General features: G+C 33.8%; 2 protein-coding genes across 2 annotated transcripts; both read right to left on the bottom strand.

Annotated features, from left to right (window-relative positions):
• Positions 1-5,116: 5,116 nt before the first annotated feature.
• On the bottom strand, positions 5,117-8,761 carry LOC25499364 (sulfite exporter TauE/SafE family protein 4). The gene is made up of 12 exons (XM_013594603.3): positions 8,504-8,761; positions 8,253-8,412; positions 7,880-8,080; positions 7,726-7,787; positions 7,585-7,633; positions 7,398-7,453; positions 7,214-7,300; positions 7,072-7,122; positions 6,613-6,852; positions 6,217-6,310; positions 5,826-5,966; positions 5,117-5,733 (listed from the first exon to the last, which is right to left on the bottom strand). The coding sequence occupies exons 1-12, from the start codon at positions 8,666-8,668 to the stop codon at positions 5,651-5,653; spliced, it is 1,389 nt and encodes a 462-aa protein (XP_013450057.1). The 5' UTR covers positions 8,669-8,761; the 3' UTR covers positions 5,117-5,650.
• Positions 8,762-11,798: 3,037 nt separating this feature from the next.
• Positions 11,799-13,239, bottom strand: LOC25499362 (late embryogenesis abundant protein ECP63). Its single transcript, XM_013594601.3, has 2 exons — positions 12,312-13,239; positions 11,799-12,226 (listed from the first exon to the last, which is right to left on the bottom strand). Exons 1-2 carry the CDS (start codon positions 13,119-13,121, stop codon positions 12,002-12,004), a joined length of 1,035 nt encoding a protein of 344 aa, XP_013450055.1. The 5' UTR covers positions 13,122-13,239; the 3' UTR covers positions 11,799-12,001.
• Positions 13,240-15,925: the final 2,686 nt, after the last annotated feature.

Genomic DNA, 15,925 nt, shown 5'->3' with positions numbered 1-15,925 from the left:
CACCCTAAAATAACAATAATTCTTCAATATACATATATATTTCATAATCAACAACATCAACCTATGGCAATTTCAACCAATAGCAAGAACAACTACTCAACCATCAACAACGACTCATGCAATGACATGACAACACCACTAAGACTCAACGACAAAATGCGACAATGCACATGCATGTGGTACCATTTTACGCGTTTGAATGACAAGGCATTCTAGGGCATGAGCCCTCACCGAATTTTAATGGTTAAAGCATTCACAGGGCATAAGCCCTCGCCAATTGAACGACAAGGGGTTCTAAGGCATGAGCCCTCACCACTTTGAACGACAAGGCGTTCCAGGGCATGAGCCCTCACTACTTTTTATGATTTTGCAATGGACTTCACTTGTGTATATCTACATACAACTCCACAATGCATACAACGACAGCCACTATTCATCAATGCATATATATAAATATGACTTACACATCAACATGGTCAACTATGATACCAATAACCTTCGACAATGAATTTCAACAACTTGTATAATTTGTTTAAATGAAATTATACATAAATCAACAATCAACCATCATTCATGTTCCGGGTAAAATAATGTACTCATATATAATCATTATCGTAACCAAAAGAATCAATCAAACAGTGCGTACGACTAGGTACACAAAACTCAAAAATGGCTTCAGCTACTGGGCACTTTCGCCAGGCGAACTACTAATCTCGCCATGCGAATTCAACAAAAATGGCTGCTCGCCAGGGCGAACAAACTACTCGCCATGGCGAACTAAGTCAGTGTTCTCGGGAATTCCTACTGGGCACTCTCGCCAGGGCGAGCAAAAGGCGAGGGAAGGGCGCTAGTTCGCCAGGTGATGGGATAAAACCGCAAGTGCAAGGTTCTATCGAAGTAGTAAAATAAGAGTATCGTTCCGATAGGGAGTTATGAATTCAAGTTACTTTTAATAATGATTAGATGAAAGAGTTTTAGATAAGAAGTTGGATTTTAAAAGAAAATAAAAGAAAAGATAAAAGTCTTGGGATTATTGGTTCATCTAATTGACAAGTCTTTCACAAACCAAACTATTAAACTTATAACCTTATGTTAGACCTAACTTCTAAAGACAGTTTCTCTTTTGTTCCTCTAGCAACCAAGCCTATTTCGCTGACTTGATTATTATTAGATTTTGGTCCTAAGTTGCAACCAAGCCTATTTCGCTGACTTGATCACAATTTAGAATCCTTGAAGTTCGAAACTATATGTCTCAAAGATTGTAAAGACTATTTCGCTGCCTTTACAATCTTTGTCTAAATTCACTTGTTCGAATATCAAAACTCCACTTTCGTTTTATGAATTGATATTTGAGATGATGAATTAACAATTATCAAACCCTCCACTTTCGTTTCCACAGTTTGATCATGGTTAATTCATGTTAAAGCGGTGAATTTAGATTAGAAATTAGGGTTACATAAGATTAAGGTTTAAGAGCTTGGTTTGATTAGGATTATGTCATTTAGACTTATCCAACAATCCCAAGACAAGAGAAATCTACTCACTAATGTTCATCGTAGACATGGAGAAGAAGAGAGAAAGCATAAAAGTAAATAACAAGAAAGTAAAGAAAATAACTTTTATTAGAAAGACAATTGTCACATATTGAATTCCGAGAAAAGATGAATATTTGTGATGGCTAGCTACTCTATTTATAGTTTACATTCGACTTAAAATCTAAGCAATCACTAGAACGTTCCACAAGTAAACTAAAACAGAGTAGCTTAAAATCTAAGCAAAAGTAGTTCTGGAGGGTGGCACGGCCGTGCCAAGCCTAGCACGGGCCATGCCAAGTTTCTGACTTGAGGGAGATATATTTTTGTCTCCGAATCTTCGTATTTTCGTACCGAATCAGCTCCAAAACCCCTTTCTTTTGCTCCAAGACTCAATCCATCAAATATTCGTTCCTGAAATATAACAATATGCAATTGTAGTAAAATAGCTCAAAAAGGAAATAATATTAAAATAAAATGAACTTAAATCTAAATAAAACGAAACTAAATATTATATTAAAATAGATACTTTATTGACTCATCACCAGGCGAAAATTGCTTCGTCAGGGCGAGTCGTGTCAGTTCAGACTCGTGAATTCTGCAGTTTTTCACCAAAAATCCCCTTTTTCCCCAATTCAATCCCCAAACCTGTTTACAGTATTGTTATGCAATCCCTAAAACGACCTGAACACAATCTAAGTACAATTAACAGAGTTTATATACATTTTCCATTCAAGAATCAAAATTCAAAACCTATTTTCCCAATTCACCAAACCCTCTTGTTAGAATCAAAATTAGATTTTTAATCTATATTATTGAGAGTAAACTTCACCCTTACCTTAATTCAGACGAACAAGCTCTACAAAATCAGAATCTTCTCTCTTGGCTCCCCTCCCTTGTTCTTGGTTTTTCTCCCAAAACTTGTTTTACGTGAAACTGCTTCTGACTGTCAGTTTTTTCTATTTTTTTTCTAACTTATTGCAACCTCCTAATTACTCTTAATTCCACTAAATTCTATTAATTCTAATTTAATCTCCAAACTCCAAAATAATAATAATTCTCACTTATTCTAATTAATACCAACATAAATCATTAATAAAATATAACACACCATAACACCAACAATAATTATTTAAAATTATATAAAGGACTCTAAATAAATCATAAATAAATAAAATAACGACTAGGGCGTTACACATACCTTAAATCCTACATACTGTAATATTGAATAGTTGAATCCGATTCTTATGAAGTATGAATCAATTTTTTATCAATTGAACTAACATTCATTGGAAGGATTGTGTTTTTTTGTCAAGTAGCCTAGTGGTTAGATTCACACACATTATGTGTGTAGAAGTGAGGAATTCTTGTTCGAACCCTGACCCCGGCACAAATTATCCATGATAGCTACCAACCGAGTTACACTCAGGATTATGTGTTTTCTAATCTGAACTATAATGAATATGAAATGTTTGATAATTTGTGCTTTTTTTTTTTTTTTAGATGGACGAAATGACAAAATTATTATAAACTCACACACACGTGGAGGTACCAGGGTTCGAACCCCGGTCATGACATCCAACCTAACAATTTCGACATTTTGCTAGTTGAGTTAGGACTTCTGGATATTAACGTGTTTTCTAATCTGAACTATAATGAATAAGAAATATGTTTTATACGATTCTGAGAGATTAATTTGCACTCCGACCTTTGGTAAGCTCCGTGCTAATCTTTCATTACTACCTTGTATGAAAGGTCAGATTCTGAAACTACAATTATTGAAAGATAAGAATTTTATATTTTAATAAGAATCTGTGCAAGTGCATATAAATTTTAAAGCATTTGCATATTATTTAATTATTAACGTTGTTATAAAAAAAAAAAAAAAGACATTAATGTTCAGATATGAGCATAGCATTTTGAAAAGAAGTTGTGAAAGTGTATATAAATTATACTTCTGTTCAAATTTTCGTATAACTTGATTTTGATTGATTAAAGGAATATACAATTTCATTGATCGTGATGCTTAATCTAAAATGTTTTATCCTTTCATGCAATGATTTATTTAATTATTTTTTAGTACTGTTAGAGATACTTCAGTTAACAACTCTTTATTTATAGATATTAAATTTCATTAATCTAAGTGTTGAATATTTTTATAATATCTTAGCAATCATGCATACCATAATTTATAGAAATGGAATATGTAGCTACGAGATATGATGCTCATTTCTGTCCAAAAAAAATGATGGTTACTATTTTCCCTGTATATTTTGTATATTTTACTTGTATTTGAAAATATATATTATACGTTACTTTATTTATAAAATATCAAAATATTTTAAAAAATTTATGAAAATTTACAGATTTGATCTAATAAGAACTACTAATTTGACAGTTAAATCTATAAGCTTGTTTACAAAGTTTTTGAGCAGAGAACTACTCTTGGACTAAGTTGATCTTCACTCGTGTATTATATTGCATTCTTTCTTTAAAACAATATTGGATGATCATTTCATAATTTTATTTAGTCTATAGATTAAGCCAATCAATCTCATCTGAATCATATTTAGTGTTAGCTAGACTCGTATACATACATCATTGAATTTCTTTAGACATATTAAATGTAAATCTAAAGAATTTATTTGATAAAATTTAGAATTGATTGAGCTCTAACCCATTCAGCAACGCCAAATCGAATTTCTAAAGCATCAAGGACTTTGAAGAAGAAAAAATAATATTGTACAGCGATATTACTCATGAGATGATATGATGTTTTGGTTACTTTGTTTCACGTAAAAATCCATTTGGATTGATCTGGTAGTCTTAGTTTGAGACCGTGGAGTGTGTTTCTTCTCAAAAGCTCATGTTCAATGTTCTCTTATATTAATTTGGGTACGTTAGTTTAAATTCTTCAACAAAAAGAATATGTCGATAGATCTTTTAAAAAAATAAATTAATGTTGATAGAACTATTTGGTCTAATCATGTTACATTGGGGACGAGGATCTGGGTTCGGCAACTTCATATGGGAAAGATAGCTTTCAGCGGTGAAAAATTGAGGGGAGAGAGGGGACCAACGTGATGTAATAATATGTGATGCCAAAGATTGATCACTGAACTATGTTTGCCATCGGTAACATGATCAACAACACATTTATAGTACACGTGAAATTGCAAAGAAAATTCCAACCTCATATGCCATAGTCACAGCATGATACCTTTACAAAACATGATTGGCTAAATTTATATTGATTAACCGCATAAGTAATTTAAACACAATATCTTCACTTAGGTATTAGATTTATGAGTCATCTTATTTATACGTCGGTCAATCTCAATTATTTCGTTTAATATAAGACTTTATCTCACATTTAACACATCATAACAAATATTACATGTGTGGATAGACGTAGACGAATTGCCTGATATATACCCGGTAGTAATAAATAAACTATTGAACTCAAAAGAGAATAACTTTGGCAGAAAAAATATCTTCCGAACTTTGAAATGTCCACACCAATAGTAGGACCAATGGTATATTATCATTTCCAAAAAAATTTCAACTGAATGAATACCACAAAGTATAAACAAGTGTAATGATATGATTGTTAGCAAGTAGCTAACAATCAACCACTAATTCTTATAGAAGGGAAGGCTATCACGCCTTGTTTATTGAATACAGAAAGTGACCTTCAAGTGTAGCCAACAAGGAATTGGCCACATAGAAACATAAACATTGAATGAATACACATGCTTCTTGTACTATACACTGAATTCACAAGCTTCTTCTTTCACAGACTCATTGAATGAATACACAACACAACATATTTTTTTCAAAAAAATAAAGATATCACACAGATGCTACACTATTAGGAGAAAGTGTTAACAAGTAGTTAACACTCGACTTCAAATTGTGCTGCTTCAGTGACTCTAGGACATGCTATTGATAGCTTTATTTATTACTTGCAGGAAATGGATCCTTCTTGTTGGTCAACTAGGTATTGACCAACATTCATCAACGCTGCCTTTGTCCTACCTTGAAATTTATACAAGCTTTTTCACATTGACTCCATAATGTGCACTTTTTGGGTCATCCATTGCACTACATATCTTAAATCACTGGCTGCTACAAAAGCCTAAAAATCCCATAAATTCATGGTTCTGTATCATATGAATGCTCCTTTCAATGCCAATTACACCTGAAAGAAAAAAGTGTTGCATTACTTTTACTACTTCTATGTATTATACTATAACTTACGTGTATGTGTGTAATTGAATCTGATTGATTTACCCATGGTGAGAGCACTAGCAAAAATGACCCCTGAGAGGATGAATACAATGATTGAGGCTCTTCCAAGAATTCTAAGCAATTTTCTTACAAATAACTGTCCCACAAAGCCAGCCAAAACAGACACTGTGAAGAGGTACAATGCTGCAAAATAAATACAGTACAATGTTTTTACATAATCAGAACACAACAGATTAGACTGTTTCAGACTTTCAGTTCATTGTTTTAAATGTAATTTAAAATGTGTTTCATAAAATGAAGTAGTCTTGCACCTATTAATTTCTATATAGTCCTCTCGCTTTCTCTCTTGCAAAACATATGGTGAGAACTGAGAATTAATTAAAGGCATGGAAGATTAGAAACAGATTTAAGGTTTAAGAGTTGATGAAAGTACCATAGGGAATGGGGAACCTCTTGAGTAGGTAGAATTCAACCACAGACAATGATGATGAAAACATCATCACAAATGTCGCTGTTGCACTAGCAACCTGCAATCAAAATCCTTGTAAGTTAAATTGCTTAAGTTTTTAGCTTAAAATCAAACTGTGTCATGCATGTGAAGGGATTTGGGAAACAGATTTGGGTTGTGTGTAGGCATAATCTAATGCAGTCACGCAGTCAGCCACATTGGTGGCAATTGGTTAAGATCGAACAGTCCAGATAAAATACCAAGCTTGACGTCCATTCTTGATTCAATGGCCACCAATGTAGCTAGGTGCGTGACTGTATGGGACTGTGACTGCACAAAATCCAATCCACATGTGAAAGGGTATGTCTATATATACTGTACTTGAGGGATGACACCGATCTCAATGAGAAGAGGGCCCAGAATGAATCCACCTCCAGAACCAAGTAGCCCTCCAACGGTCCCACCTAAGATTCCACAGAGCGCACAAAACACAATGTGCAACACAGTCCATTCAATTGAAGCTTCACATATACATTCCAGGTTTCCTGTATTCATCCTCTTCTTGTAATCCTTGTACAATTTCATTGCTTCATACCAAAATACCACTAGTGCAATAGGAAACTGAAACAGAAAGAAATACATGCATGGTAATAAGCTAGTATTCTTTTAAAAAAGGTCCTTGATCGCACGACTTAGAACGCGACATCATGGTTTCTGATGTTTCCGCGACCACAAGACAAGGGCAAATTGGCAATTGAGGCCACACAAGCCCAAATCATTACATGATAAGTTAAGCAACAAATTGTACTTATGAAATTGGTGTTATTATATCATACATACCTGTAAGGAGAAAAGGACCCAATACCAAACACTGCAGACCTTGACATCATTCTGCAAACCAAAATCATATATATAGATTTTTAAAAACAATAAAAATTAAACAAACTTGTGATGTTAATAGAAATAGTAGAGAGGAATTTACCTTAATGACTTGAAGTAGTAAGAAAGAAACCCACACAATCATTAACACCAAAATCCTTTTCCACTTAAGGTTGGAACAGAATATTTGCTGTTTTAAGAAACATTAAAATAAAGAGTCAACTTCCGACCAACCAATAAGTAGATGAAAGTTTTATAAGTTTGTTTAAACAAAGAAGTTTTAATACCATAGGAGTTTTCTCTTCTCTAGGTACCAACGGATCATATTCCGTGTCAATTAGAACTGCATATTTCAAGAAACAATTAAGTTAGCATCACTCCATATTTGTATGTTTTCATTTATTGATTAATTTGAAAATACTAGTACACCTAATGAATCCAACATAAATTTGAAAATAGATAAGATTTTCTTACGTTCCCCACGAGAATTAACAAAAGTTGTTTGTGCCTGTGCCATTTCTTTCTGCAATTTAACAAAAACACAGAGAAAAAGCTGTTGAGTATATTCAAATGAGTTATAGAATATTCATAGTCTTAAAGTTGTGAAAGTTTTACCTTTAGAAGAGTCTCTTCTTTCCACATCTCAGTTCCCTTAAAGAAAGACCTTGAAGAAGTTCCTATCCAAAAAGAAAAGACATATATTCGGTCAATAATTCAATTTTGAACTAATAAGAAGTGATTGAAATGAAAGCAAGAAAAAGTAACAAACCTATGAAGAGAATAATGATAAGGACAGTGATGAGCCAGTAAGGGAAAACAACACTAAGAGCAACACCAACAGTGATACCAAGCATAAGCATAGGTTGAAAAAGAAGAGCTAGATCATAATCCAATATTGGAACATCTTTTGTTGGATGACGCACTCTTAGGTTGTAAAATACAGAAGATGTTGATGCTCCCATTATCATACCTAAAACATAGTCAACAACACAAAAACTTAGTTATAACAACTTCCTCTGTTTCTAATCAAGCATTGAAATGAAAACTTATGTAATTTTCTCAAATTATTATCGGTGGCCATGTCTTAGTGTCGTGTCCGGTGTCTGTGTTTGTGTTTTATAGTTGTAAAAGGGATTAATTACATTTGGAAAGAGCAGCAGCAGACTTGGTATCAAAACCAATGATAAGAGTAAGCATGGGAACAAAAATGCCACCACCACCAACACCACCAACGGTTCCAAAAGCAGATCCTAGAAAACCAATAATTGAGGCCAAAGCAAGTCTCCAACTAGGCTTCAATTCCTGCAAGCAATAAACAAAGAGTTAATGTTTTTAACCGCACAAACGACTTATTCGATAAAATAAACTACCTGAGAACGTGTGAGTAACATACGGGCCAAGTTTTATCGGTTATGGATCCGTAAGAGCCATGGAGTTGAAGGGATAGAGATGAATTTTTGTGGTCATTGGTATTTTGGGTGAGGTAAAGAGCGGAGAGAACCGCGACTGAGAAACCGGATACGAGGTAGACGATGAATGTTTTGGTGGAAAAGGACATAGTGGTCAATTAGGAATTTCTGGAACAACAACAAAAGACACAGAGGGAGTAACGTTGTTATAGCATGTGTCGTGTGTCCTTCAAATAGTCGTCATAACAAATATATATGATTTTTTCTAGATTATCTTTGAAGAATGATATATATGATGACATCACCAGTCCACCAAGCACAGGATTATTTTTTTTTTTTTGAAGGAGATTTATTTTATTTTTATTACATTTTTATTTCTGTAACATTTGTATACATTGCAAATAATTGAATGTATCAATCAATGGAAATCAAATAATTTCTTTTTTGTTGTTAACCACTCTGTTTTTAAGGGAATAGAGGCAAATTCGACCGAAAGATAAATAAAATTTGATCGATAATTCTTTTTATCAAAAATTTGGTATCTGGTCCAACAATCGATTAATTTGAGGGGATCAATCTCACCGCTAACTTGTGGAGCTTTATTTAAAACCAAAATAAAATTTTGTATAGACTTGTCCGTCAAAATTAACACAAAAATTAATCGAACACGAGACATTGAAAGGAGCAAATTTTAAAATCACAAGCTAACCAATCATTTAGTTAATATAATCAAATAATTGAATGATAGATATTGGATTGAATATTGTTGAGCTCAGCTCGACCACTCTTGGTCATGTGGACCAATAGATCGTCCGAATTTTTTATGCTGCTTGATATATTAATTAATTAGTATCTTACGATAATCTTGTTAGGATATGCAAGTGCATCTTTTTATTAACATTGGATCTAAATTAAACTTAGAAATTTATGCCTTTAACTGAGCCAGTTAATAATTTATAAACTTTATTAAATTTTAAAATATCATTTATTTTATAAATTTTAAAATATCATTTATTTTATAAATATAGAAATATTGTATAAAAAAAAAAGTTGTGCATTTAACTTTTTAAAAAAATTATTGTTTTCAATTAAAAACTTCTACTTTTAACTTTCTTAACTAACGTCCGACACTAGTTAGCATAATTTTATATATATATATATATTGTATGAGTTTTTTTGAGAGTAACCGCTAACCACTAAATTAATTAACTTTAAATAAAATCATTTTGGGTACACTTTGATTTGCATGCCCAATGCGCATATACTAAATTATGTATCTGTCACGTGAGTAGAGGACACCACAAAAATGAGAAACTACTAATGGATCTTCAAATTAAATTCATGGTTGGGATGGAAAGTTCAAAGTTCAAACACAAAAACAAAAAGAAATCATGATTGAGTTCTAATTCAAATTGTATTTCTCTAGCCATCGACAATCCACAGACCGCAGGTGGATCTATTAGTTCACAATTCATATCTAAGATGACGACAACACCTACCAATCAAAAACATTGTAACTTTTTTTTTTTTTTTTCATCATATGGAATCTATATGCTTTTCACATGTTTGGCGACAAGATTCAGTTTAACTGTTTTGGTCGCTTTTCATTTTTCCTTGCATGTTAAACAGAATCACAAATACATAAAAAAACAAAAATCTCCTTCGATGGAAACTCAACGATTATATTGATTAATTGAAAATAAGTTATGATCAATTCAGAGAGTCCTACATCAACCAACCAGACAAGAAAAATAATTGTATTGTTGGCAACAGGTGATGTAACGCTGTAACTACTTAATGACTAATAACGGTGTTTGTGAGGATTTAGAAGATTCTGATATTAATTGATTAAAAATCTAAGTTCATGAAGCATTATAGTGAGAAATACAAACACTAAAAAAAAAATACTATTGTAATTACTAACTCCCTAACTGTTGGAACTATTTAGACTAGACCACTAACTTCTCAACCTTATAATGCATCAACTAATAGAAAGATGAGCGATCTAACAAAATAACCAATGGGGTGATGAGGACTTGTCTTGCTAAGTAGAAGTATCTTCTTTGTTTCTCTCCAATAATCGTTGTTTATGAGAATCCAAAGAACACTTTAGTTCTTCAGCTTTTATGACTGTAATCAAATTTTGATTAGACACATAACCTTATTCACTAGACACATTTTCATCACAACTTTTCATCTGGATTGCCACCGGGTCTAATTCATTTGATTCCAATTTCAATAACTCAAATTGCCTATATGGTTGGTGGTTGCAATCAAACTTTTTCTAACTAGTCATATTCACCATCATGACCTTTCTCTAGTATGTCCCACGCTTCCTTGGACGAGGTTTCATTCTCAATTTTCTGGAAATTGGTCGTAACTCGATGCTGGAAGAACAAAGCTTTAAAGTCTTCCTTCCTTCTTTGAATCTTTGTAGATTGCACACGGAGCATAAGTTGCATCATTATCTAACTAATTGTTATGAACCACCTCCATGACATCTTGGAAGCTAAAATTCACCTTCATTTGTTTACTCCATTGATCCCAATTCTTACTATCTAGCATGAGTAGTTTCATCTTCACTCAACAACGCACAAGAACAAAGAAAACAACACTTAAATCTTGAAGTTTAGGCCCCATAGCTTGAGACACTCTATACCACCTATTAGAACTTGATCAAAGAATAAACACACACTCAGAGCGAAACACTTAGGGAAAGAATTGAATTGCAAAATGATAAACTCTTTCTACTCATGGATATATGTCCTCTTATTTGTACAAATTATGGAATTGGCCTCACATTCACTAACTAGACCCAATACACATCATATAATCCACAACTAACTAGTTAATTGTGCAACAAGTAACTTAACTTCAACACTTAATATAACAAAAAGATATAGAGATTACAATAGAAACAGAAAAAATAAAACCGAGTATTATCAATAAGTTTATCAAACACTACTAACTAAATTTGATAGTCACTCAATTATATATATGAGTTGATAGAAGATGAAAAGACATGAATGTAACGAGCTTTCAACTTTAAAACCTATTTTTGTTTTTTTATGTTGGTTTTACTCTAGGCAAATTTTATGGTACACCCAATATATTTGAGTGTACCGGTACACTTTAGTGTGTTTTGAATTATCAATAAGCTTCAAAACCTTAGCTTTTATTAAAACAGAAAATCGGAATTTTGAGCAATTTGAATGGCATATATTGAGCCATTCATTGCCTTGTATTAAAACAGAAAATGAATCACACTAACTCATCCTCTCAAGAAACAAAACATATCCTCCCTCAGACCAAAAAAGGTAAAGCGGGATTTGATTGATTAACAATATTGAGATTAAACACAGTGAACAACACAATATTATTATTACAGAACACATTATGATTATGATTACAAAAAACTAGTAATCATGTAGTAGTCATATGGCAACATCATTGCATATATATATAGCATATAATGATTATGATCACATTTTCTCACGACGACGCTCAACATGAATGGTGCCTTCTTCCTCCAAGTATCCCGTATCAGTCTTGTCCATTCCTGCTGCTGCTCTCAGCCCATCAGCCACCACTCCTGGCCTACTCTCATCCACCTTCACAACCACCTTCTCTCTACCCCTCCCTCCTCTTTCCACGCTTAAATCATCCATTCTCATCCTCGCATCTTCTTCCGTTCCACCCAGCATTTCCTGCACACACCACAATTTCACATTCACAAAAATGAAATTATTTAAATTGACCTAATTAAAGTGTTGAGAATTTTAGGCAACAAACCCTTGTCTTCTCCTTAGTTTCATCTTTCTTGCCAGTCAAGAAACCCATAGCTCTCTTAGCAGCATCTGCAGCTGAATCCTTCAACTCTCCAAGCTTCCCCACGGTGGTATCCTTAGCTTCTACAGCCTTCTCAGCAGTATAATCCTTATACTCTCCAGCTTTGTTCACTGTAGCATCTTTAGCTTCTCCAGCCTTCTGCACCGTTGCATCCTTTGCCTGCTTCGCCTTATCAGCAGCATAGTTCGTATACTCCCCAGCTTTGTTCACCGTTGCATCCTTCGCTTCCTTCGCCTTCTCTGCAGCATAGTTTGTATACTCCCCTGCTTTATTCGCAGTGGTATCTTTTGCCTCCCTCGCTTTCTCTGCAGCATAGTTTGTGTATTCCCCGGCTTTATTTGCAGTTGTGTCCTTCGTTTCTCTGGCTTTCTCAGCAGCATAATCAGCATTTTCTCTTGTTTTCTGAGCTGCATAATCTGTAGTATCCCTAGCTTTTTCACCAGCTTCGTAACTCTTTCCAACTACAGCTTCTTTTGCTGCTTTGAACATTGAACCAAGAACACCTGGTTTCTGTTCTTCTTGTTGATACCCTGAAGCATTGAATGCACTTTCTCTTGCTCGGTTAACATCTTCAAGATCTTTAGCAGCAAGTTTTGAAGCTGCTTCAGCTCGTGCTTGTTTGAACTGTAATTCAGAATTAAGTGTGTAACCTTCTTCACGTTCGTTTGTTCTGTTTACGTCGCCAATGTCTTTTGCAGCTAGCTTTGCAGCTGCTTCAGCTCTGTCTTCCTTGAACACTTTCCTTGAAGCCATTGATCTTAAAACTTGAAAATATCGCAGAAAATGAAATTTCAGACGTGAGTTTAACTATTTGTGTGAAAATATTGCTGTGAATTATTGAATGCACTGAATTTTCATGTATAAATGCACTGTGGTGATAGGTTTATATGTGAAGGAAACAGAGTCGGTGTTGATTATGGTAAAGCAAAACAATGAAGGAAGGATGTTTTAGGAGAGTGACACGTGGAGGAAATGAGTTTAGATCGTGACACGTGGAGGAAAATAGCAGTCGGTATATTTCAATGTTGCATAGATATCGGATATGTATGTAAGTGTCACCCCTTCGATTAGAAAAAGAAAATGTAAGTGTTACACGTAGCTTAAAGAAGCTCTTAGGTGATGACATCTATCTACTAATCTACTAAACTTTGTAATATGATGTGTAGGCATAGTTTGTGGGTTTAATTTCTATATTCCATGTATAGGTAATAATTTTATTGGCAAATTTTATACCGGTACACAAAATCATTAAATTAAGGATTTTGCTAACCAGTATAAGGAAATAAAAAATGGTATATTAACATTGAATTCAACAATGTTTTGACTTTTAATAAAATTAAATTCTCCACTTTTCACCATTTTTTAATATAATGTTTCTATTTTTATCATCTTAACCAATGCTCCAAGGGCACTCTTTAACATTTTCCTTCAATTAATATTGAAACGAGTTGTTTTTTTAAGAAAAAAACTGTCTTCTATCATTAACAATTACGATAATTAGATCTTATTTACCAAAAGTGTCGACGAAATAAAATTTATTATTTTTGAATTTTTGTTACATATAACAAAGAATATTGATAATTTTTTTATGAAAAAATATTAAAAATTTAATATGATTCTTATAAATAATGAAATGATGTTTTTTTCTTATAAAATATAAATATTGAAAAATAACTTTTATTTCATAAAATAATCGTTAAATTATAAAATTTTGAAGCAGGAGTACCAGTACACCTCAATTTATGAGGTGTATCGTAGAAGTTTTCAATTTTATTATATATTATTGTAATAACCGTAGACCGGTTATTATTATATGATGTAAATAAAACCAAAAATTATATATATTCACAAAAGCATGCTAGTTGGTGTTAACATTCATGACTTTTGGTTGGTCGAGGCGGCTTCCCTTCTTCATTGCAAGTTGGGTCGTTTACCTATCCTCTATTTGGGGCTGCCTTTGCTTGACCGCATTAAGCAAGATTATCGGGTTGAAAGAGTAAAATCTTTCTTTGGGTGGCCGCTTAGTCCTTCTGAAGTCTGTCGTGTCCTCTATTCCGGTCTATTTTCTTTCATTCTTCAATGCTCCCGTAGGTATCATTTCCTCTATTGAATCTATTTTTAATTGTTTCTTTTGCGGGGGAAGTGAGGAGATTGGGAAAATGCTCCCGTAGGTATCATGGATTAACTAGGACACTGTTTGTTCCAAAAAGGAGAATGGAGGTTTGGGGGGTGCGGAGGATTAAGGAATTTAATTTAACGCTTCTTCACAAATGGTGTTGGAGGATGGGAGTTGAAAAGAGTAGTTTGTGGTATTAAGTCTTAGCAGCTAGGTATGGGGAGGTGGGAGGTATTATTGCCGAGGAGGGAAGGTTTAATTATGTCTGGTGGAACAACTTGATTCTTATTAAGAATGCGCCTGGTGTAGGAGGTGGCCATTGGTTCGATGATAATATTGGACGGGAAGTAGGTGATGCTTCCCAAACTTTATTCTGGTGGGATCCTTGGATTGATAGCATGGTTTTGAAGAATAGTTTTAGTCGTCTTTTTTATCTTGCTACTAACAAAATGGCAACGGTGGCTGAAATGTATTCACTTGGTTGAAATGTCAACAATCAACAATAATATTGTGGCTCCTCATGCAATCGAATTTTGGAACAAAGAGGTGCCCCTCAAAGTCAGCCTCTTTGCTTGGCGTCTATTTCAGAACCGGTTACCAACAACAAATAATTTAATTAAAAGACAGGTATTACAACCAAATGCTCAGCTTTGCACAGGTGGTGTGGCATGATTGAGGACGCATAGCACCTTTTTCTCTCTTGTGATTTTTTTGGGAAACTTTGGTACGGTATCTCTAACTGGCTTAGTTTCCACATGGTGTTTCCAGAACATGTGTGAGACCATTTACATCAATTTGACACCGTATGGGGGTACTCCAAAAGTATTCGCTCAGCTTTTAACCTCATATGGCTTTCTTGTGTTTGGGTGATTTGGATCGAAAGAAACACTCGGATCTTTAACCAAAAGAAGGCCACTCTTGATCAATTACTCGACAAAATTAAACTTCAATCTTTCTGATGGCTGAAAGCGAATCGTCCTAGCTTTGTTTTCTCTTATAATTTTTTGTGGTTGAACCCATTACCTTGTTTGGGCGTCCATCTGTAATAGGGGTCTCGGCACTTGGCCACTTTTGTTTTGTATCCTATGATTATTCTGATGTAACTTTATACTCTTTCGGCTGGTTTTTCGCACTTCTTGTGCTGATTTTTCATGCTTTTGGTAATATATTCATTTTATCTTCTTCAATATATATATATATATATCATTATTTACATTTGAATAGAAGGCAAGCGGACACAAACTATTATATGATGTAAATTAAAAGCACAAACTAAAAAACAATGCGATCGACAGTAGTATAAATTTTACTAAAGAACCAAGTCACTCATGTGATGTTGTGCGGTCTTCTCTTTTATGTGGTTGGATTAGTATTTTAAAGACCATCCATTGTTTGAACCTCTACACAAATTGAAGAAGTGAAAGATTGTAGAAATTTGATT

Source organism: Medicago truncatula, chromosome 7, assembly GCF_003473485.1.
Source record: "Medicago truncatula cultivar Jemalong A17 chromosome 7, MtrunA17r5.0-ANR, whole genome shotgun sequence".
In the NCBI taxonomy this organism is placed as follows: domain Eukaryota; kingdom Viridiplantae; phylum Streptophyta; class Magnoliopsida; order Fabales; family Fabaceae; genus Medicago; species Medicago truncatula.
Note: the sequence above shows the minus strand (reverse complement) of the source record. Positions and strands in the feature narration are given on the sequence as shown.